This window comes from Ascaphus truei, chromosome 3, assembly GCF_040206685.1.
Source record: "Ascaphus truei isolate aAscTru1 chromosome 3, aAscTru1.hap1, whole genome shotgun sequence".
In the NCBI taxonomy this organism is placed as follows: domain Eukaryota; kingdom Metazoa; phylum Chordata; class Amphibia; order Anura; family Ascaphidae; genus Ascaphus; species Ascaphus truei.
In genome coordinates, this window is record NC_134485.1 from 64,263,237 (window position 1) to 64,285,761 (window position 22,525).

Sequence of the window (22,525 nt, forward strand, 5' to 3'; positions counted from 1 at the left end):
CCCCCCTTCCCAACTCCCCACCACCTCTCCCCCCTTCCCACCACCTCCCCCCACCCCCCCCCTTCCCACCACCTCCCCCCCCCTTCCCACCACCTCCCCCCCTTCCCACCACCTCCCCCCCCTTCCCACCACCTCCCCCGCACCCCCCCCCTTCCCACCACCTCCCCCGCACCCCCCCCCTTTCCCACCACCTCCCCCCCACCCCCCCCCCTTCCCCCCACCTCCCCTTCCCCCCCACCCCCCTCCTTCCCACCACCTCCCCCCCCACCCCCCCCCCCTTCCCTGAGGCGGAGTCACGGGCCAAAGGACACACAGGGACACAGACACACACACACACACGTAGACACACACACACACACACACAGACGTAGACACACACACACACGTATACACACACACACGTATACACAAACACACACACGTAGACACAAACACACACACGTAGACACACACATAGACACACACATACACACGTACACACACACACGCACGTAGACACACGCACGTACACGTAGACACACACACATGTACACGTAGACACGCACACACACATGTACACGTAGACACGTACACACACACACACACGTACACGTACACACACACACACACACATGTACACGTAGACACGTACACACACACACATGTACACGTATACTCACACACATGTACACGTACACACACACATGGAGACATACACACACACACATGGAGACATACAAACACATACGTGGAGACATACACACACACACATGTACACATACACACACACACGTATACACTCACACACGTATACACACAGGTATACATACACATAATGTATACACACACACACATGTATACACACACATGTATACACACACACACATGTATACACACACACACACGTGTATACACACACGTGTATACACACACGTGTATACACACACACACATGTGTATACACACACACATGTGTATACACACACACATGTGTATACACACACACATGTGTACACACACACACACATGTGTACACACACACACACATGTGTACACACACACACACATGTGTACACACACACACACATGTGTACACACACACACACATGTGTACACACACACACATGTGTACACACACACACATGTGTACACACACACACACATGTGTATACACACACGTGTATACACACACATGTATACACACACACATGTATACACACACACATGTATACACACACACACACGTATACACACACACATGTGTATACACACACACACACACACACACACTTATACACACACACACATACAATGTATACACACACACAAACATGTATACACGTGTATACACACACACACGTGTATACACACACACACGTGTATACACACACACACGTGTATACACACACGTGTATACACACACACACGTGTATACACACACGTGTATACACACACACACACGTGTATACACACACACACACGTGTATACACATACACACACACGTGTATACACATACACACACACGTGTATACACACACACACCCGAGCACCACCACATCAGCACACCGGTATCCCATGCCCCCCCAGCACACTGGCATTCTCGGCTCCCCACCATTCCCAGCCCCCATCAACACCATCAGCACCCACACATCGCCACCTTTGCACCTCCCCCATCGGCACACCCACATCCGCACCCCCACATCAGCACCAAACCCTCCCAAATCAGCACACCAATACAATCACCATCAGTACAGCCACAGCAGCACTACCACCGCACATGGGCCGCGTGGACCACTCCCCACCCAAATGCCACACCCACACCACAAACATCCCGGGCAACGCCGGGGCTCTCAGCTAGTATTATATATTTGTGAAAGCACTGTATGCCTGTCTGCATCTTCCTGTATCCCTAGGGGAAATCTCATTGGTCCCTTGGGCCGCCCGCCCCCACACCTCTCATTGGCCTGAGGCGGAGTGACGACACACACACACACCACACACACCACACACACACCACACACACCACACACACCACACACACCACACACACCACACACACACACACACACACTCTGTTGCTTGGCCTCACTCTCCCCCGTCAGTTGGACCGCAGCTCACCTTCCATACCCCCCCCCCCCTTCCTCTCCTGGTGCCCCTCACTCTCTCCCCCCTCCCCACCTCACCCAAATCCCCACGCTCCGCAACATCCCCAGCCGCACCATCACCCTCACCGTGCGCCACTCCCGGAGAGGGGAAGCGCAGCCCTCCTGCTCAGCAGCAAACTCCAGGCTCCTCCCCCCTCGCTCACAACGAGGAACGGAGGGGAAGCGCGGCGCGGCCCGGGCCTCCTGCACTCCCCCTCACGTGCGCCGGCTCCCGGACGGAGGGGAAGCTCGGCGCGGGCCTCCTCCTCACGTGCACCGGCTCCCAGACGGAGGGTAAGCGCGGCGCAGCCCTCCTGCCACTCTTGCCCCCCCCCCCCCCCGCCAGCTTCCCGAACTCACCTCCTGCCCCAGCCAGATGCCACGGGGGTCAAGGTAAGTCACCCACCGTCTCCCACCCACGCACACACTCACCCACACACCCACCCAGTCACTTTCACCCAGTCACCCACTTTCACCCAGTCACCCACTTTCACCCAGTCACCCACTTTCACCCAGTCACCCACTTTCACCCAGTCACCCACCCCACTCAGTCACCCACCCACCCACTCAGTCACCCACCCACCCACTCGGTCACCCACCCACTCACTCAGTCACCCACACACTCACCCACACACCCACACACCCAGTCACCCACACACCCACCCAGTCACCCAGTCACTTTCACCCAGTCACCCACTTTCACCCAGTCACCCACTTTCACCCAGTCACCCACTTTCACCCAGTCACCCACTTTCACCCAGTCACCCACTTTCACCCAGTCACCCACTTTCACCCAGTCACCCACTTTCACCCAGTCACCCATTCAGTCAGTCACCCAGTCACCCACCCATTCAGTCAGTCACCCAGTCACCCGGGGGAAGCCCAACCCTGTCGTCGGCCCCCCCAAAATTACATCCCGGGCAACGCCGGGTCTCTCAGCTAGTACTGGATAAAACGCTAGCCATTTTCTACATACCATTAATAAAAAAAAAAAAACACACGAAACTTCTAGTTTATATACATCTTTTTATATACGTTCCTTACATCTCAGCCCTAATTTCTCGCTATGCACCATCCCGACTCTTGCGTTCTGCTCAAGGATGTCTTCTTTCTACCCCCTTTTTATCTAAAGCCCTCTCCCGCCTTAAACCTTTTTCACTGACTGCCCACACCTCTGGAATGCCCTTCCCCTCAGTACCCGACTAGCACCCTCTCTATCCACCTTTAAGACCCACCTTAAGACACACTTGCTTAAAGAAGCATACGAATAGCACTGAACATTCTGAACACATGATACATAAAGCTTGGCCCCCTGCAGACGCACTTACCAGAACTCCCTCCTACTGTCTCTGTACGTTCTCCCTACCTACCAATTAGATTGTAAGCTCCTCGGGGCAGGGACTCCTCTTCCTTAATGTTATGTTTATGTCTAAAGCACTTATTCCCATGATCTGTTATTTATATTATCTGTTATTTATTCGATTACCACATGTATTACTACTGTGAAGCGCTATGTACATTAATGGCGCTATATAAATAAAGACATACATACATACATACATACATACATACATATATATATATATATATATATATATATATATATATATATATATATGTAATTTCTGCAGAGGGAATAAGCACATTTTTTTTTTTTTTTTTTTTTTTCCTCTCCTAATTGATTACCAAGAGTTCCACTCTACAAATACACAAATCCATGGCAATAGAAATAACACTGAACAGCGCACACTTCAATGCCTTAAACTTTGAGACATAATTATGCTGACAATGTGTAAAGCAGAAAGTGTGACTCCTGTAGAGGAAGTGCATGAACAGCAGAATTGCAGGGTTGCCTCTGTTTTTCAATGGGTATTACAATTAAGCTAATTGGATTACAAAGTTCTAAAAGAAATAATCATTTGAGGGATGCATAAAACTACCGTATGATTTTAATACATACACAAAATGCCCTTACATTTTAGAGTGAGAGACACTGCTAAAAGTAGCAATTCATGCTGCTAGTTATTTCCATTTTTTTTAACACAAGAAGCATCTACACAAGGCGGCTGAAGGGGGAGAGGCGGGGCAGTTGTTTCAGGCCCGGTAGAGACTGGGACAGTTTAATCTGGCTGGCTCCTATCCCCTCACGTCCTAGACAGGTTCTAATCCCCTCACGTCCTAGACAGGTTCTAGCCGGCAACCTTGTAATAACCCTCTCCACCCTCCCCATTTTTTATTATATACACACATATATATTATATAGCTATCTACAGCTCAACCCCCTTATAACATGTGCTAGGTGTCCAAAGAATCACATCGCGTTATAAGCGGATCACGTTAGAACTAATGTACAATTGTATGCATTGTGCAATAAAGTATTTAAGATACCAATAATCGTGTTGTAAAGTATTCATAAGTATGAAAATTGGGAGCCATGCTTGCATCGCGTTATATGTGGATTCGTGTTGTAACGGATCGCGTTATAACGGGGTTGAGCTGTATATATAGATTTTACTTTAAGGATACTCTACATTTAATACTTTTCTTGAATGGCATTGATTTGTTGACACGTGTACATTAGGCTGCGCTTATAGTGCCGGTGACGTAATGTCAAAACAAATGCATTACCGCCATCGCGTGCGCTTATAGTAAGCGCGACGTGACGAATTGGTCGCAATCGCTGGAAGTCATCTCTATTGGATTTTCCAGCGACCGTCGCCGGCACTATAAGCTTAGCCTTACCCACCACGACTGCTTGTTTCCACAAGAGTAGAATTAGCCATAGATGTTTATCTGCACTTTTTGGAGTTTTAACCACGTAGCGGTTTTTCATTCAGCCAAAATACTGCGCTCTAGTGTGGGGCATTCTTGTAGCAGTGCGCAAACAATAAAATAGAAAGATGGTCACAGTTGCCCTTCAACCCAGTGCATAATGGGCACAGGCCTGCAGAATATTTGCTGTATTCCTTTTCCTGTGTTGTAATCAAACTGGCTTCTACGGTGTCCGCGCAGGAAGATGAAGACAATGAAGGGTCCAATGAGGAGGAGAACCCAGAAGATAGTGAAGGTAAATTCTATAGCCTTGCGTTATATCAAGGGAGCGCAATCTTCTTCTTTTTTTTTTTTCCCCTGCGCCCCCCTGCCGGTTGTCCCCCTCTCTGCGTGCCCCCCGTCTTACCTCGACTCCCCACGGTGTCATTTGGCACCGCGTTGCCATGGTGGCGCGTCTCCAGAAGCCGTCTGAGCCAAGTTAAGTGCAGTTGAGAGGCCTTTGCGTGCTTCCCCGGCATTTAATTTAAGTGCTTTCGGGAAGCGTTAGAACTGAAACTTTGCTTTTCTTTTGGTAGTTTCAGTAAGGTATATTTTAAGTTCTAATGCAACTAACTGGGTTTGCTTTTTGGCAGGTTATAAATATAGCTGTAATAGGCAATGAATGCAGCACATTTTTAAGCTACAGTGACCTCTAGATGTAAGTAATAATACTCAGACGGACTGTATTTTCCAGTTGCAGAAAACAGTTCAGATACTGAAAGTGCTCCATCTCCCTCACCTGAAGAAGGAGCCAAACTCGGTGATGAAATGACAGAGAGAACCACCTCTGCATCATTAACCACAGAGGCTTCTCCAGATCAAGACTCTTCTAGCAAATATGTTTTGAGTGCATCCCCCTCCACTGCAGCGCAAACTGCAAAACCACCAGAACATCAATTTTCAGAGCTACGGGTGAAGGAAGAACTAAACGCTGAGCCAGAGGAGGCTGCGGAGTTAAATGACAGGAGTCAGAGCTCGGAACCTAAGCTAGCTCCCAACCTCCCTGTGCATACTAAAGCAGAACCGGACGAGGCCGAAGCAAAGCTGCCAGACGAGGCCCAAGTAAAAATAGAGGACGAGACCAAAGACAAAGATATGGAGAGACTGAAGGAGAGAGCAGAAGTTGCAGAGATGGAATTTGTACCAACACGGCATCCAACCCCTGTAAGGCCAGAGTCACAATCAGACAACGACTCCAGTGCCACTTGCAGTGCTGATGAGGAGGTAGATGGGGAGCCTGACAGGCAAAGGTGAGAATAATAATAATTTGGCAACCTGTAGACTATTTCATAGCGGTGTCCTGGTTGAATTTCAGAGGCATGTTCCTAAATCAGCAGTCAATGGTCAGCTGGAATTTTCTCTCCTCCCCCCTCCCCCCTTAGAATACTGCTGATTATTAACAGTATTGTGATGGACTAATCACTTTTACAGTAACATGTCCTAAGTTGGGCTGTTTTCTTGCCTTAGGATATATTCTATGGATCCAAAACCTTCATTGTTAAATCCAGGAGCAACTATTTTGGTTTCTTCCATCAAACAAGGACCAATGGACCTACAACAGCTGCACCACCGGGCGGCCGTCATACCACCTATGGTAAGTTCTTATCTGCCGTCACATACTCTTACTTTTTTTTCTTCTAAGATTGACCCCACAGATTTTATAGCACCTAAATACGTTATAGAAATGTTTGTTTTACTGGAGTGGCCTTGAACCTCTATTTTAATGTATCATCATTTCTCAGTATGCCATGCGTCTCTATAGCCCCTTTGCATAGTTTGATTATTTTGTAGCTTTTACATGTTCTCTAAATAGGTGAAAACGAATGCATGCATTTATAAGTTATCTCTGTGGAAACCTCTTTTCTTAGGTGTCCTGTAGCCCATGTAACATGCCCATGGGATCTGTATCAGCGAGCAGCTATGCTATGTACCAGAGACATCTTCAGTCTCTGCATGAGAATTCTCTGCTAGAAGAGCAGAGGCAGAGGCAGGAGCATCTCAACTTCGAGAGCAGGAGATCAGCCAGCCCCAGCAACATGTCCAAGAGCCCCATTGTAGAATGGGAAGGTAATTCTAGCCAGTTGTCTTACAAAAATTGAAAATTGAATAATGTCTGCTTTCTAGGATAATTAATTATTGAGGGATAACACACTACTCGAAACTGGCACCTACAATCTGTTAAATGCAGCACTTCTTACACAGTTCCTATAATTATTTTTTTTGCATCTATATGAGAGCCAGTAAATCTCATCATGGACTGCAGCAGTCCTAACCTCAGAAGAGCTCAGCAAGTCGGCAAACATTTGTTTCAGGAAGAGTGAATATGCCCTTTTTCAAGATGACTTCCAGGCAACTTCCTGCCACTGAGCCAATCAGTAAGAGGGATGCCAATGGTCAACCTTACTGACTTGCTCTCTGGTAGCTTCCTATAAGCAGTAATTTGTTGTTTTAATCTGTATGGCTATAGTTTTGGCTGATATAAGACTAATTCCGTTCTGCAAACCTACCTAATTACTTGTAGTGTAGGAAATTTGTATCGACAAAAATAGAAAAAAAGTTGTAAAGGCGGTCTGCAATTCAGATGACTTCTTTTTCTTAACACGCCAATCATTACTAAGTTTCCCCTTGTGCACTATTTCCCCCCCGCGCGCCCTCGTTCCACTCCCCCCGCGCGCCCTCGTTCCACTCCCCCGCGCGCCCTCGTTCCACTCCCCCGCGCGCCCTCGTTCCACTCCCCCGCGCGCCCTCGTTCCACTCCCCCGCGCGCCCTCGTTCCACTCCCCCGCGCGCCCTCGTTCCACTCCCCCGCGCGCCCTCGTTCCACTCCCCCGCGCGCCCTCGTTCCACTCCCCCGCGCGCCCTCGTTCCACTCCCCCGCGCGCCCTCGTTCCACTCCCCCGCGCGCCCTCGTTCCACTCCCCCGCGCGCCCTCGTTCCACTCCCCCGCGCGCCCTCGTTCCACTCCCCCGCGCGCCCTCGTTCCACTCCCCCGCGCGCCCTCGTTCCACTCCCCCGCGCGCCCTCGTTCCACTCCCCCGCGCGCCCTCGTTCCACTCCCCCGCGCGCCCTCGTTCCACACCCCCGCGCGCCCTCGTTCCACACTCCCCCGCGCGCCCTCGTTCCACACTCCCCCGCGCGCCCTCGTTCCACTCCCCCGCGCGCCCTCGTTCCACTCCCCCGCGCGCCTTCGTTCCACTCCCCCGCGCGCCTTCGTTCCACTCCCCCGCGCGCCCTCGTTCCACTCCCCCGCGCGCCCTCGTTCCACTCCCCCGCGCGCCCTCGTTCCACTCCCCCGCGCGCCCTCGTTCCACACCCCCGCGCGCCCTCGTTCCACTCCCCCGCGCGCCCTCGTTCCACTCCCCCGCGCGCCCTCGTTCCACTCCCCCGCGCGCCCTCGTTCCACTCCCCCGCGCGCCCTCGTTCCACTCCCCCGCGCGCCCTCGTTCCACTCCCCCGCGCGCCCTCGTTCCACTCCCCCGCGCGCCCTCGTTCCACTCCCCCGCGCGCCCTCGTTCCACTCCCCCGCGCGCCCTCGTTCCACTCCCCCGCGCGCCCTCGTTCCACTCCCCCGCGCGCCCTCGTTCCACTCCCCCGCGCGCCCTCGTTCCACTCCCCCGCGCGCCCTCGTTCCACTCCCCCGCGCGCCCTCGTTCCACACCCCCGCGCGCCCTCGTTCCACACCCCCGCGCGCCCTCGTTCCACACCCCCGCGCGCCCTCGTTCCACTCCCCCGCGCGCCCTCGTTCCACTCCCCCGCGCGCCCTCGTTCCACTCCCCCGCGCGCCCTCGTTCCACTCCCCCGCGCGCCCTCGTTCCACTCCCCCGCGCGCCCTCGTTCCACACTCCCCCGCGCGCCTTCGTTCCACACTCCCCCGCGCGCCCTCGTTCCACTCTCCCCCGCGCGCCCTCGTTCCACTCCCCCGCGCGCCCTCGTTCCACTCCCCCGCGCGCCCTCGTTCCACACTCCCCCGCGCGCCCTCGTTCCACTCTCCCCCGCGCGCCCTCGTTCCACTCCCCCGCGCGTCGTTCCACTCCTCCCCCGCGCGCCCTCGTTCCACTCCCCCGCGCGCCCTCGTTCCACTCCCCCGCGCGCCCTCGTTCCACTCCCCCGCGCGCCCTCGTTCCACTCCCCCGCGCGCCCTCGTTCCACTCCCCCGCGCGCCCTCGTTCCACTCCCCCGCGCGCCCTCGTTCCACTCCCCCGCGCGCCCTCGTTCCACTCCCCCGCGCGCCCTCGTTCCACTCCCCCGCGCGCCCTCGTTCCACTCCCCCGCGCGCCCTCGTTCCACTCCCCCGCGCGCCCTCGTTCCACTCCCCCGCGCGCCCTCGTTCCACTCCCCCGCGCGCCCTCGTTCCACTCCCCCGCGCGCCCTCGTTCCACTCCCCCGCGCGCCCTCGTTCCACTCCCCCGCGCGCCCTCGTTCCACTCCCCCGCGCGCCCTCGTTCCACTCCCCCGCGCGCCCTCGTTCCACTCCCCCGCGCGCCCTCGTTCCACTCCCCCGCGCGCCCTCGTTCCACTCCCCCGCGCGCCCTCGTTCCACTCCCCCGCGCGCCCTCGTTCCACTCCCCCGCGCGCCCTCGTTCCACTCCCCCGCGCGCCCTCGTTCCACTCCCCCGCGCGCCCTCGTTCCACTCCCCCGCGCGCCCTCGTTCCACTCCCCCGCGCGCCCTCGTTCCACTCCCCCGCGCGCCCTCGTTCCACTCCCCCGCGCGCCCTCGTTCCACTCCCCCGCGCGCCCTCGTTCCACTCCCCCGCGCGCCCTCGTTCCACACCCCCGCGCGCCCTCGTTCCACTCCCCCGCGCGCCCTCGTTCCACTCCCCCGCGCGCCCTCGTTCCACTCCCCCGCGCGCCCTCGTTCCACACTCCCCCGCGCGCCTTCGTTCCACACCCTCGCGCGCCCTCGTTCCACTCTCCCCCGCGCGCCCTCGTTCCACACTCCCCCGCGCGCCCTCGTTCCACTCCCCCGCGCGCCCTCGTTCCACACTCCCCCGCGCGCCCTCGTTCCACTCTCCCCCGCGCGCCCTCGTTCCACTCCCCCGCGCGCCCTCGTTCCACTCCCCCGCGCGCCTTCGTTCCACTCCCCCGCGCGCCCTCGTTCCACTCCCCCGCGCGCCCTCGTTCCACTCCCCCGCGCGCCCTCGTTCCACTCCCCCGCGCGCCCTCGTTCCACTCCCCCGCGCGCCCTCGTTCCACTCCCCCGCGCGCCCTCGTTCCACTCCCCCGCGCGCCCTCGTTCCACTCCCCCGCGCGCCCTCGTTCCACTCCCCCGCGCGCCCTCGTTCCACTCCCCCGCGCGCCCTCGTTCCACTCCCCCGCGCGCCCTCGTTCCACTCCCCCGCGCGCCCTCGTTCCACTCCCCCGCGCGCCCTCGTTCCACTCCCCCGCGCGCCCTCGTTCCACTCCCCCGCGCGCCCTCGTTCCACTCCCCCGCGCGCCCTCGTTCCACTCCCCCGCGCGCCCTCGTTCCACTCCCCCGCGCGCCCTCGTTCCACTCCCCCGCGCGCCCTCGTTCCACTCCCCCGCGCGCCCTCGTTCCACTCCCCCGCGCGCCCTCGTTCCACTCCCCCGCGCGCCCTCGTTCCACTCCCCCGCGCGCCCTCGTTCCACACTCCCCCGCGCGCCCTCGTTCCACACTCCCCCGCGCGCCCTCGTTCCACACTCCCCCGCGCGCCCTCGTTCCACACTCCCCCGCGCGCCCTCGTTCCACACTCCCCCGCGCGCCCTCGTTCCACTCCCCCGCGCGCCCTCGTTCCACTCCCCCGCGCGCCCTCGTTCCACTCCCCCGCGCGCCCTCGTTCCACTCCCCCGCGCGCCCTCGTTCCACTCCCCCGCGCGCCCTCGTTCCACTCCCCCGCGCGCCCTCGTTCCACTCCCCCGCGCGCCCTCGTTCCACACTCCCCCGCGCGCCCTCGTTCCACTCCCCCGCGCGCCCTCGTTCCACACTCCCCCGCGCGCCCTCGTTCCACACTCCCCCGCGCGCCCTCGTTCCACACTCCCCCGCGCGCCCTCGTTCCACACTCCCCCGCGAGCGCTCGTTCCTCTTATTCCTTCCCCCCATTGCGCACTCTTATTCCTTCCCCACTCTCACGGTCTGCGAGGATCCAAACCAGAGAAGACAGATTATGGAATCAGGTGAGGCAACAAAAGGGGAGCATGCGGAGAAAGCTGGCATGGGGGAGGGCATGGGCTGTCTCTTCAATGCTGCTGCCGCACCTGACTGCAGCAGGATCCCATGCAATGGCTAACCAGGCATTCCTATTGACCCGGCAAGCCTGCTGTAGTCAAGTGCGGGAGCAGCATAGAAGAGGCAGCACAGGCCCCTCCCCGACGCCAACTCTCTCCTCATTTCCCGGTACCGTGGATTGCAGCCCTGGCCTTATCTTTGACAATCCTGGTGTAGGCAAAGTGACTGCACTTTTCAAGCTGTCTTCTGAACCATTTAAAACCTATCCCCCAGATCTCAGGAAGCAGCAGAGCTCCCTTCAGCTTGATACGCGGTTGGAAATGTTCCACGCTGTTCAAATTATTGGCAGCCGCCCACCAGTTCTGTTTCAAATGTTACTGTATACATGGGAATATTTACACGGGAATATTTACACTGGGCATTTGCTTCGGATGGCAGGCTTTACTTGTGAAGGTTGCTCTTGCGTGTGAGACCACAGACGCTCGCTGTAGTTCTGCCGTTGTCTGACTATGAGGAGAGATGTATGTGGATGTTTTCCTTGAGCTTTTTCAAGTCTCTAAAAGATCACAACTTGGGAATATGTATCACTTTGCTGCCAGAGTAGCCTGCAAAGCTTTGTTCTGCTGTGCGTAGCGGGCCTCTCAGCAGCTGAAGGATGACAATTGGGAGTTCTATGAACGGAAAGCATATCTAAATTAGAACATTTTTCTCACTGATCAATTCTAATGGTCGGCACACAAAATTCAAGGTCCCCCTAGGACCTTCACATTAGATTTGCCATTAAAGGTAACCCTTATTGTGCAATTCCTCATACGAAGAGTTGGACAGAGGAAATGTTTGCCAAAATATCATTGTAATGCCCAATTTTATTTACTATTGTGTATGTGGGAGAAACAGAAATATCCCCAGTGAATGTTGCTCTTAGTAATTTTCTGCAGTGTAGTCCTTCTGATTTGATGCTCCACGCAATTAAAGATATCATAATTATTTTCTCATAGAAACATGGTGGGTATTGATTAGACATGGGGTAGCCAACGGCAGTAATCAAGCGCTTCCAACAGGTCAGGTTTTCAGGAAATCCCTGCTTCAGCAATCAATCTGAGCTACTGAAAACCTGACCTGTTGGTAGCTCTTGATTACTGGAGTTGGCTACCCCTGGATTAGACCCAATTCTGCACCAGTATAACGTTTTGTGATTTACTTTTGAAAGACTGTACATATTACCGCACTCCTCCCTATAGAAGCTTGCTGCTGGTAAAAAGATAGGCCCTACAGATAGAAAAACAAAAAGAACGATTCCTGCGCATATACCAATTAGGCTAAAATAAAATAGTAATTATGAAATAAGGGTTATTTAGTTAAACCCTTTGGCCAAAGCGTTATAAGCCTGCAGCCAACGTCAAGGCATAACCGAATTTGCAGGTACCTACGCTGAATATATGTAATTATTGTCCCATGGACTGGTGAAAAATGTGAGAGAGCCCAGAAGAAGTTAAATAAAGCATAAGCTTTTGTGAATAGTGCAATTTAAAAGCTGGCTTTTTTTAAATGTTTATTTTTTTTGACAGGAAAATCCGTCTATATGCCCTATGCTGCTGAAGTCAAGCGTGCATTGGAGCACGAAGCGCAAATGCAAAACGCTGCAAGATCCATTTCTCCGTACAGACTGTCTCCAAGAGAAATCAGCAGAGCCTCTCCACATGCGGATATGAACCCTGTTCGCTACGGTGTCCCTCCAGGTACACACTTTACTCTGGGAGGTATTCTTGTTTTTCAGCTTTCGTTTACCTTTGCTTTTTGTTCTTGCACAAGATAAGCGTTAGGTGATATTTTCCTGATTCCCCTAAAAAAAAAATTTTTTCAAAACTGCTGCAGAATAAATAATACTTTTGCCATCATATTTAGATTTTTATGCGGAGAGCGGAAAAATGTGTAACTCCATTAATTACTACTGCTAACTGATTCAATGTCATCCATTTCCTTTGTCCCCTTTAAAGGCCTATGCTGTTGGTTGTAACTATAGACCTGTTTGTTGTAAGGAAAGAAAACCGAGGTGGAATTATACTGACACTCAGTATCATTATATTCTGTTGAATTGATAAGCAATTTATCTTTTGGCTTTGGAAGGGATTCATCAGAATTACATATATAAAGGCATCCTTTACCTACAGTAATAAGAATGCCAAGTATCCCATTACAACATACACCCAGGATGTCTTTATTCTATACCTGAAATATCAGGAATAAGGGGTTCAAAATAATATATATATTTTTTTAGCTTTATGGGACGTGAAAGGGCTGCTGTATCTTACAGCAGTAGTCTTGTAATGGGATATCAGAAAGGCATGTGGCCTGGAGAATGGATTCAATAGGATTATTTTAAATGTTAAACATGTAAGACCGTGGTTATGTCGCAATCTACAGTAACTCGACCATTGTGCAGGAACCTACGCCATATGCAATTTGTCCCTATACAATCTCCTTGATCAAATCTCAATGACAATAAACGTCTGCTTGTTAATATTGATCTTCGTGTTCAATATCTTTTGTCCTTCGATTTAACAAAACACACAAAAATACCCAGTAAGCTCATTAAGCCCCAAAAGTTACCACAAAATATGTGTGTATAAATGTCGAAAAAGGAGTGCTACTGGGCAAGACAATACATACTACAAACAAACACAGACAGAGCCCAGTGCTACATCCAATGGCAAAAATACACAGTGAAATGCCTATATATCTCTTGAATAAAAGGGTCATTTAGTTTAACACTTTGGCCAAAGCATTGTAAGCCTGTGAGCCCCTCCAAGGCATGACCACAATTCACAGGTCCTAACACTGATTAAAATTCTTAATAACCTGTATAATACTAGGAAGAATGATCATAATTGATCTGTCATAATCAGCTGCATGCTTCTAAATCTGATTGAAATTCTTATTTACCTGGACAGTACCAGGAAGAATATGCTGTATTAGATCTGTCACAATCAGCTGCATGCAAAGACCTGTGCATATGGGAAGTAGGATGGGACGAGCTTTAAACCTGGGAGGGAGGGGCCAACCTCCCAATCAGCTAAAACCAGCTGGACAAAGTTAACAAAACACACACAAATACCCAATAAGCTCATTAAGCCCCAAAAGTTATCACAAAATGTGTGTGTATAAATGTCAAAAAAAGATATATAGGTATTTCACTGTATTTTTGCCATTGGATGTAGCACTGGGCTCTGTCTGTCTGTCTGTTTGTAGTATGTCCATTTGAAAAAATGTTGCTCATCGTTTTTAGAACTAAAATAAGCTTAGTCGGTGAGCAGAGAAGGAGAGGTGGACAAAGACTGCTATTGCGAATATGATGAAGAATTATTTTACCGGTGAACTAGTATGAGGAACTGCACCTTGGGTAATGTTTCATATTGGTATCATGGAGTCAGGAATTCAGCACCAGCCTTATACTTGTAATCTTGGGTGAGATTAAGCTGCACTAGTATTTACCATGTTTCTCCTTTTTAGTTTTGCAGCCCGCTCCACATCAAGTCATAACGTCGTTGTCAGAAGGGGCACGGCTCCCTGTGACACGCCCAACACGGCCACCCCCCCCACTAATCCCATCATCCAAAACTTCAGCTCCCTCCTCTGAGAAGCCGTCATTCATTATGGGAGGCTCCATTTCACAGGTATGTCGGCTTTTCCCCCATTTGAGCTTTGTGGTTTAAGTATTAATCTGATCATTTGGCCTGCAGACAGAGCTCTGGCCAGTCATGGTTTTTGTTTCCATTACTCTGATTATAACAACTCCTACGGGGCTCAAACTACACTGAACACTTAGAATTGCCAGCCAGTCTTTGCAGCATCCTGTCATGATTCAGGAATTGGCTCTGTAAACCAGACAAACCCGTGTACATTTATAGTAGTAGTAGTTGTCGCACCTTATGTTGTAGGTTGTGATCAGTTGTTACCTCTTTTTCTGGGACTTAATTTTGTGGTGATTTTTCTTTTTTTGCATTTTCATTTAATTGACATGAATTACCATGACAAACTCTGTTTGCTTAATTTTTGTGAACGGTTTGTAGATATTGATGACCGCACAAGATAAATCGAGGCTTCAGTGGACTAGCCCTTCGTTAAATACAATATAACCTTGCATATACCTCCCTGAAATGTTGTGGAAGGTTTAATTCTTGTGTCCGATAAACAACAAATATTTTCAGTATTACTTTTGATGGATCCAGTTGCGTTTTGCCGCTATCATTATCTTCTAGTACACACACATACACATACACACATACATACACACATACACATACACACATACACATACACACATACACATACACATTCACACACACACACACATACACATACACATACACACACACACACACACACACACACCCACTATGTATATATATATATATAGATATATATATATATCTATATATATATATATATATACACACACATATACACACATATACATACATGCTTACACTTGCATCTATATATCTATCGGTGTGTGTGTGTGTGTGTATATCAAGTGTTGTTCAGTCTGGCTCTCCATCTCCCTACAGTCTCCGTGCTTCCCGTGTGGACTTTCTAGCAAAATTTTACCAAAACCCTGTTTTTTTTTTAGTCTGCACTCTCCCATCAACAGACTGTTTATCCCATTGCCCCCGTTCTGAATTTACAATTCAAAATGGGTACTTCATCACCATTACACTTTTCCCAACTACAGGCCATTCGTCTGAAACTCTTATCACTTCTACATGTGCCAGTGACTGGTATAATTTACAGTTTTGTTCAAATGCACAAAAATCCCCCACACCTGCTCATTTTCCATTATGTAATACTAGAGCAGTGAAAATCCTGGGCCCAAGGGCGCCATGTTTCTCCCACTGAGTCAAACTTTGGCCTCTTCAGTTTGCCATTTAAGTTCTGTCTTTTTATATTAAAATGTTGCAGTTGCCATACTGTTAATGTCTTTCAGCTCTATTTACATCTAAATACAGCACATAGATCTACAGCTCTGGTAAGAGGGGGCCTGTGGCAGGAGGGCTGCACGTGGCATGGGTTCTCACTACCGCACTAGGTTTATCTCTTTGTCCTTGATTCCTTAGGGAACACCTGGCACTTACTTAACGTCTCTCAGCCAGCAGTCATACAGCCAAGAAGCAGGTAAGCCCTCTGTGGGCTCCATCTCACTTGGACTTCCAAGGCATCAGGAATCTGCCAAAGCTGGTAGGACCTTTACTGGAAATAATTTGTTTTCTCTGCCTAAACCCGTATTTCTGAAACCACAGTTCTGCATGGACATTTCTCAGGGGGAAATTAACGACCTGTTAAAGATTTTTAAATTAAATTGAGAATAAGAAAAATATACACGTACAATAGTATTTAAAGAAGTAACCCAAGAGGCACTTAAAGATGTTTTTTTGTTGTTTTTTTTTTAAATATATGCAGCCTTTGATTACCTTTATTGAAAACTAATGACCTAAGTTGCCGATCGATTAGTTGTCTCGTGATCGATCAGCAAAGATCTTGCCTCCCAGGGTTCACTAAATGGCGGCGTTTCCGTTTCAAATCAATTCTTCAGCCAGTGTAACTCAGCAGCTACAATGTATCCTTATATTACTACGGTAACATTATCTATTGTTACAGTTTGCAGCTCAAATTGCTGGGAATATTGGGAACAAATGATCACAAACAGGAACGTGTTACAAATATTCTTGCACTGCTTGAGGAGGTGGGGGGGGGGGCTAAAACCTGCTGCAGAAATCAAAGGATGCTCAGTATATTAAAACTCATTAAAAATGGCATTAAGAGTTGAATTAAAAAAAAGAAAATGTAAGTATTATCTAATACTACAGAACTCATTTAACAAAACACCTAGGCTATTGCATGGGTTGCTCCTTTAAGAACACGTTTGTCATGTTTACAGTTATTGTGAATGCAATGATTAATGTAGTTATTTGATTTTGCTTCTAACCAATTTTAAAGGAACTTTAGTGAACTTGCCTGAATCAAATAAATAGGGCACCTTTGGTGGGGGGAAAAGGGCTGTGAAACATAGATCTAACATAACCACATTGTTGCTAAGGCAGGTGGCAAGTAGATTAAAGCAGAAAAGTACCATCTGGCAAAAATAATTTAGATTGCATGCTCTTTGATGTTTCTCACTGTGCCACTCTTAGGCTGCGATACTTGCCAAGTTTAGTTTCGGCAATTGAAATTGTCCCGTCCCCGCTCACATGGTGCACGGGGACCCACGGTCACCCACGCTTAGAGCTTAAGTAAACAAAAAATAGAGAGAGACTTTGAAGCGCGCTCAACTTGCCCGCAACGCCCCCCTTGCGCACGCTTGCGATATAGCCAGGACACCCGGCGCTCATGCTTGGAGAGCTGGTGACGTTACCGCTTTCAAGCATGAGCGCGGTGAGCGCCAGCGGGGCCGCAGCTTTAAGCATAATTGTTAAATATATTTTTCTCAATATATACATATGTATCAGAAAAAGCAGGCACTACAGGATTCCTATTGATGATGTATTCACTGTTTTGACCTTTTTTTCTTTTCTTTAAACGTGTTCTTAATACCTTTTTTTGCATATATTAGTGCACCCAGCTTGTACATTTTGATTGTCCCGAAGGCACATTAGTGCCCTGCATTTTTTATGTATGTCTTCCCCTTCAAGTTTTACATGGTGAAATTATCTTGCCTGTTTTACTCAGATAAACATTGAATTAAAAATGGCCACCATTGTGAATTTCTGCAAATTCATTTAAAAAGGCAGCCTTATCAGTGTGTTTGGTATTGCTGATACGTGCTTTTCTCAGTGCGCCTCTACGTACCAAACGTAGCATATATTGTATATTTAGAGATTTTTCACAGTTCTTGTTTTTGGGTCATATACTGTATGGAGAGCATAGAAAACATTTACAATTATGACAAGTCAGATAAAATGAGTTTTTTACTGAAGTGCTCTCGTTTTATTGCCACTCCTGTTTATAATGATAAGTGGGATCGCAGAAGTATAAGCAGAACTGATCATTTATGTTCCCTGTTTCGGTCTCTTAATATATAGGTTCTGTGGCCTACATCAAGCAAGAAGAGTTCTCTCCCCGAGGCCAAAGCTCGCAGCCGGAAGGACTCCTGGTCAGAGCGCAGTATGAAGGCGTGGTTAGAGGTACAGCACAGACTCTCTATTTCTCAGAGGAATTCCATGGAGGGACGTTAAGATTCCTCATGCTTAAACAAACCAGAATGTATATAAACCACGTGTTTGAGCGTCAAGAAACATCTGTACAACCATGAATGAAACGTAGTCATTGATTTCCATTGTGGATTGGCTAATTTATTTTGCAAAGCAGCAGTGTTACAACAAATAGAACTGGTGAATTATGTTATGAACCCCCCCCTCGATCCAACACACACTTGTTTTTTTTGTTTATGTTTAATCTCAACTTAAATGGTAGAAAAAAAATAAAAATGTTCTTGCCATTTTATAAAAAATAAACTACAAACATGGCCGCCCGGGTCACCACTAGAAAACACCGGCGTTCTCTTCGGAAAATGTTGTGCCTTTCTGTTCCCTCCCCCGCCCCCCAAGTTCAGGTAAGGGAATAATAAACCTTAGAATCGCGAGCCGTGCGGAGTGTTGCAGTTGAGATGCAGAACTGCACTCCTGTTCCTGTGCTTTCCACACATCAATGCAAAGCTTCAGCACTAGGACTCTATTGGAGTAACGTTTTGATACATTTTCCCGGTGGGGGGTTGCTTTTAATCTTTATCTCTTAGGCCTCGGCCATGTTACTTGCTTGCTGGCTGACGCGTGCTCCCGCTCAGCACTGAGCCCCTACAGCCGCAATTAGAGCGGCTTTAGTAGGGGCTCACATACGCTTCCGCAAGCGTGCGGAAGCGCAGGTCTTAGGGGAATTTAAAATTCCCCCGCTTGCCGGCGCGACAGGCCGGTCACGTGAGCGGTTTGCCCAATGAGGGCGAACCAGCTCCGTGACGTCACTGGCCAGCCCCCGGCTAGTGACGCGCCCGCCCCCTGACGGCCCGCTGACAGCGCGTGCGGTAAGCAACCGCAAGGCCAGGGAAAGCACCCGCTTTCCCTGCGCCTCAGCACGCCAGCAGGGAGCATGGCCGAGGCCTTAAGGATATTTGGATGTACAGTTACATTGACAGTAGTGCCTTGCTTTGTGCCCTGTAGAATTTCTCAACCGTTGCTTAAAAACCTAAATAAATCTCCATTGAACAAGCAACTTACAAGCTACATGGAGGGAAAAAAAATACTCGAGTGTCAAACTATTTCTACAGCTATTGACGTTATTGCGTCAAGTTTACTTCTTTTTTTCCTGAGTTCACCAGTCGCTTGGTGTGTAACACAAAATGTAATAAAGCCAGTGATATTACTTTGTAAATCTATTTAGGCCAAAGAGTTTTACATTTTCAAGGGTATGCACTGTAGCAGGAGTGGCCAACTCCAGTTCTCAAGGGCCACCAACAGGCCAGGTTTTAAGGATATCCCTGCTTCAGCACAGGTGGCTGTCATTGACAGCCACTGATTGAGCCACCTGTGTTGAAGCAGGGATATCCTTAAAACCTGGCCTGTTGGTGGCCCTTGAGGACTGGAGTTGGCCACCCTTGATCTACAGTAACCAAGTTATAACTGACCTTTGTTTATCTGGCTTTGATTTTTCCATTTTATAAGGAATCCAATAGTTACGGTGCAGCATGTTGTCCCAGTGTATATTGTGTGCAGAGTGATTGTGCGGTTTGTCATGTTGTTGGTGTAGGTACTGTGACTGCACTGCAAGAGGGAAGCATCACTAGGGGCACTCCAACCACCAAAATTCCCATGGATGCCATCTCCTCGCTTAGAGGATCCATTACTCAGGTACGTAGTTCATTGTATTTAGTGAGCAGAATCAAGGATTTTCTTTGCTGCCCCAGATCAGGGACTTTTCCTACCACCATTAAGGTCCCTCCTCTTGTTGAATTTCTTTCAATCTTAATTGTTTAATTATTGCTTTCTTGAAACCGGTCTCCTTTCTGTACACTGGACTTCTGGTGCTGCTCGAACATCACAATTTTTCAATTGTTCCCTTTCCAGTGGAGTTTTTTTATGATCAGACATATGCACTTCAAATGCATTAAAGAATATAAGTGCACAATAATACCTCTGTTGTATCTGATTGTGGGGTTTTTCTTCGTTGTCTGCTATAACCCAGACCTGTGTTTATTGTCTAAAGTGAGAACACAATTATGTATATACTACCTGCAAAATGAAAGCCTCCTTAGAAACCAAATTGATGATAATATTAATAAGCCATTTTTATTTTGTAAAAGAATTGCCGTTTAATGTCAGTACAGTACTGCTTTCTGAGCAGGACTTGTGTATCAAGAACTCGTACATACCTAGGTCTAGATTCATTTTTTTTATTTTTTGCCGATTATGGCACAAAAGTTACCGTGGCTTAGGTCAGGGGAGCTCAACTCCAGTCCTCAAGACCCCCCAACAGGTCAGGTTTTCAGGATATCCCTGCTTCAGCACAGGGTGTGCTATCTTTGACTGAGCCACTTATTGAGCCACCTGTGCTGATGCTGGGATATTCTTCAAACCTGACCTGTTGGGGAGGCTTTGAGGACTGGAGTTGAGCACCACTGACTTGGGTGGATCGTCTCTGTAGTTTTTGTTGTATGACTGAAAGTGTCCCTGTTTTTTTTTTCTGTCACTGGTTTCCAGGGTACACCAGCTCTGTCCCAGTCTGGTATTGCTGCTGATGTCTTGTTAAAGACAACCATCACCAGACTGGCTACAGAGGATATCAACAGCCCGGAGAAGTGCAGGGAAGAATCTTCTGCAAAAGGCCACGTTATTTATGAAGGAAAGAGCGGGCACATTGTATCTTATGACAGTAATTATCATGTTTTCCTTCTAATCATTATGCGTTAACATACGTATGTTCATTTTGCACCCATACCTTGCAAGGTGACCATATATTGGGGTGCAGTATTATTGTATTCTGAAGGAGTAGCTTAGTGATAAGAACGCCGCATTAGAAGCAAATCACTTAATCTCCAGGTGCTTCAGGCATCGAAAAATAAGTTGTAAGTTATTCTGTGCAGGGACTCATTGTGTCTGAAGTTTTTGAAGTGAAATTTCTTTAGCGGCACCTACCACATGAGCAAAATTCAGTGGCAGTGAATGGAGTTGGTGGGAACGGAAGTCGGTGCTGACGGAAGTGACGTCACTGCTGGCAGAAGAGGCCATCGGCAACATTCACTGCCATTGAATTTTGCCAGCTTCCAGCAGCCGGATGAACACACACACACACACCCGTGAGCCACCAAACACCCCCACCGAGTGAGCTGCCAAGCACACCCTCTCCCCTCCCCCCCCCCCCCCCCCCAGTGAGTCAGCGAATACACCCTCTACCCCTCCCCCCCCCCCCCCCCCACCCTTGGGCCACAGAGTACACCCCTCTCCCCCCCAGTGAGGGGCGGCTGCTCCGGGGCGGTGGGGGGGAAGAGTCAGGAGGTAGGGTGGCATGACCTTGAGAATAACACACACTGACACACTGACACACTGACACACACACACACACATTGACTGATACACACACTGACTGATACACACATACTGTGACACACAAGGAATTCAGTTGCTATAAATATTGAAGTGCAAATAGCTAAAACACGCGTTCTAAGTCAAACTTCTTTGTGTTTTGGCATTGAAATTGTGTTTTGATTAAAAACATCACAATTACAATTTCTGTGACAAAACTGACAAAAGACAAAGAGGTTTCACTTAAAATATGCGTGATCAGCACACACAACTTTTCTTTTTCTACTGTGCACTATATAAAGAAAAGATAATATTATGAAGCACGCAAATATAGTTTGACATTGATCAGATACCTTAAAAATTGCAGCCAGTCTCACTGCTCCCCAGCACCAAACTGAGAGAATAGCAGAAGGCGCATAGTGAGGCCTGGAGCACTGTAAGGTACACAGTTGATGTTATGGGTTGAGGAGTAGCTGCTGTGTCTTGCAGCTTTCCTGGTCCCTCTGTCCTCCAGCGTATATATGGAGATATAACCATTTCACCCAGGAGGATTGAACAGAGGTTGGGGGGAGATGGAGGAGGCAGTGCTGAGCCCAAAGATTGATGTAACGGTGAAGCGAAAGTAGAGGGTACAGAGGGGGAGACTAACTTCTAGTGAACACTGTGCAGCAGTCCCCCACGAGAATCCCGTTAACACGCGCGTCTATAATTCAGCTGCCATGAAGAATATGCGAGAAGCCACCAGGAGTCCAAGGACGGCATCTGAAGGAAGTCTAAAAAGAAGTTATGATGCCATGGAAGAAAGTATAAAACAGAGCATGTCTGGGAGAGAGGCTGCTGT

General features: G+C 49.5%; 1 protein-coding gene across 1 annotated transcript in view; it reads left to right on the forward strand.

The window, feature by feature from the left end:
- The window catches only part of NCOR1 (nuclear receptor corepressor 1), a 154,578-nt gene that overhangs the window by 109,517 nt on the left and 22,536 nt on the right, over positions 1-22,525 (forward strand). Inside the window, exons 20-31 of the mRNA XM_075594170.1 lie at positions 4,998-5,010; positions 5,113-5,190; positions 5,629-6,184; positions 6,402-6,528; positions 6,803-7,001; positions 12,688-12,858; positions 14,630-14,793; positions 16,234-16,354; positions 18,196-18,297; positions 19,913-20,013; positions 20,863-21,034; positions 22,399-22,525. The exon at positions 22,399-22,525 is cut by the window's right edge and continues 17 nt beyond it. Of these exons, the coding sequence (XP_075450285.1) occupies positions 4,998-5,010; positions 5,113-5,190; positions 5,629-6,184; positions 6,402-6,528; positions 6,803-7,001; positions 12,688-12,858; positions 14,630-14,793; positions 16,234-16,354; positions 18,196-18,297; positions 19,913-20,013; positions 20,863-21,034; positions 22,399-22,525 (1,931 nt within the window). The remainder of the gene's footprint in view (positions 1-4,997; positions 5,011-5,112; positions 5,191-5,628; positions 6,185-6,401; positions 6,529-6,802; positions 7,002-12,687; positions 12,859-14,629; positions 14,794-16,233; positions 16,355-18,195; positions 18,298-19,912; positions 20,014-20,862; positions 21,035-22,398) is intronic.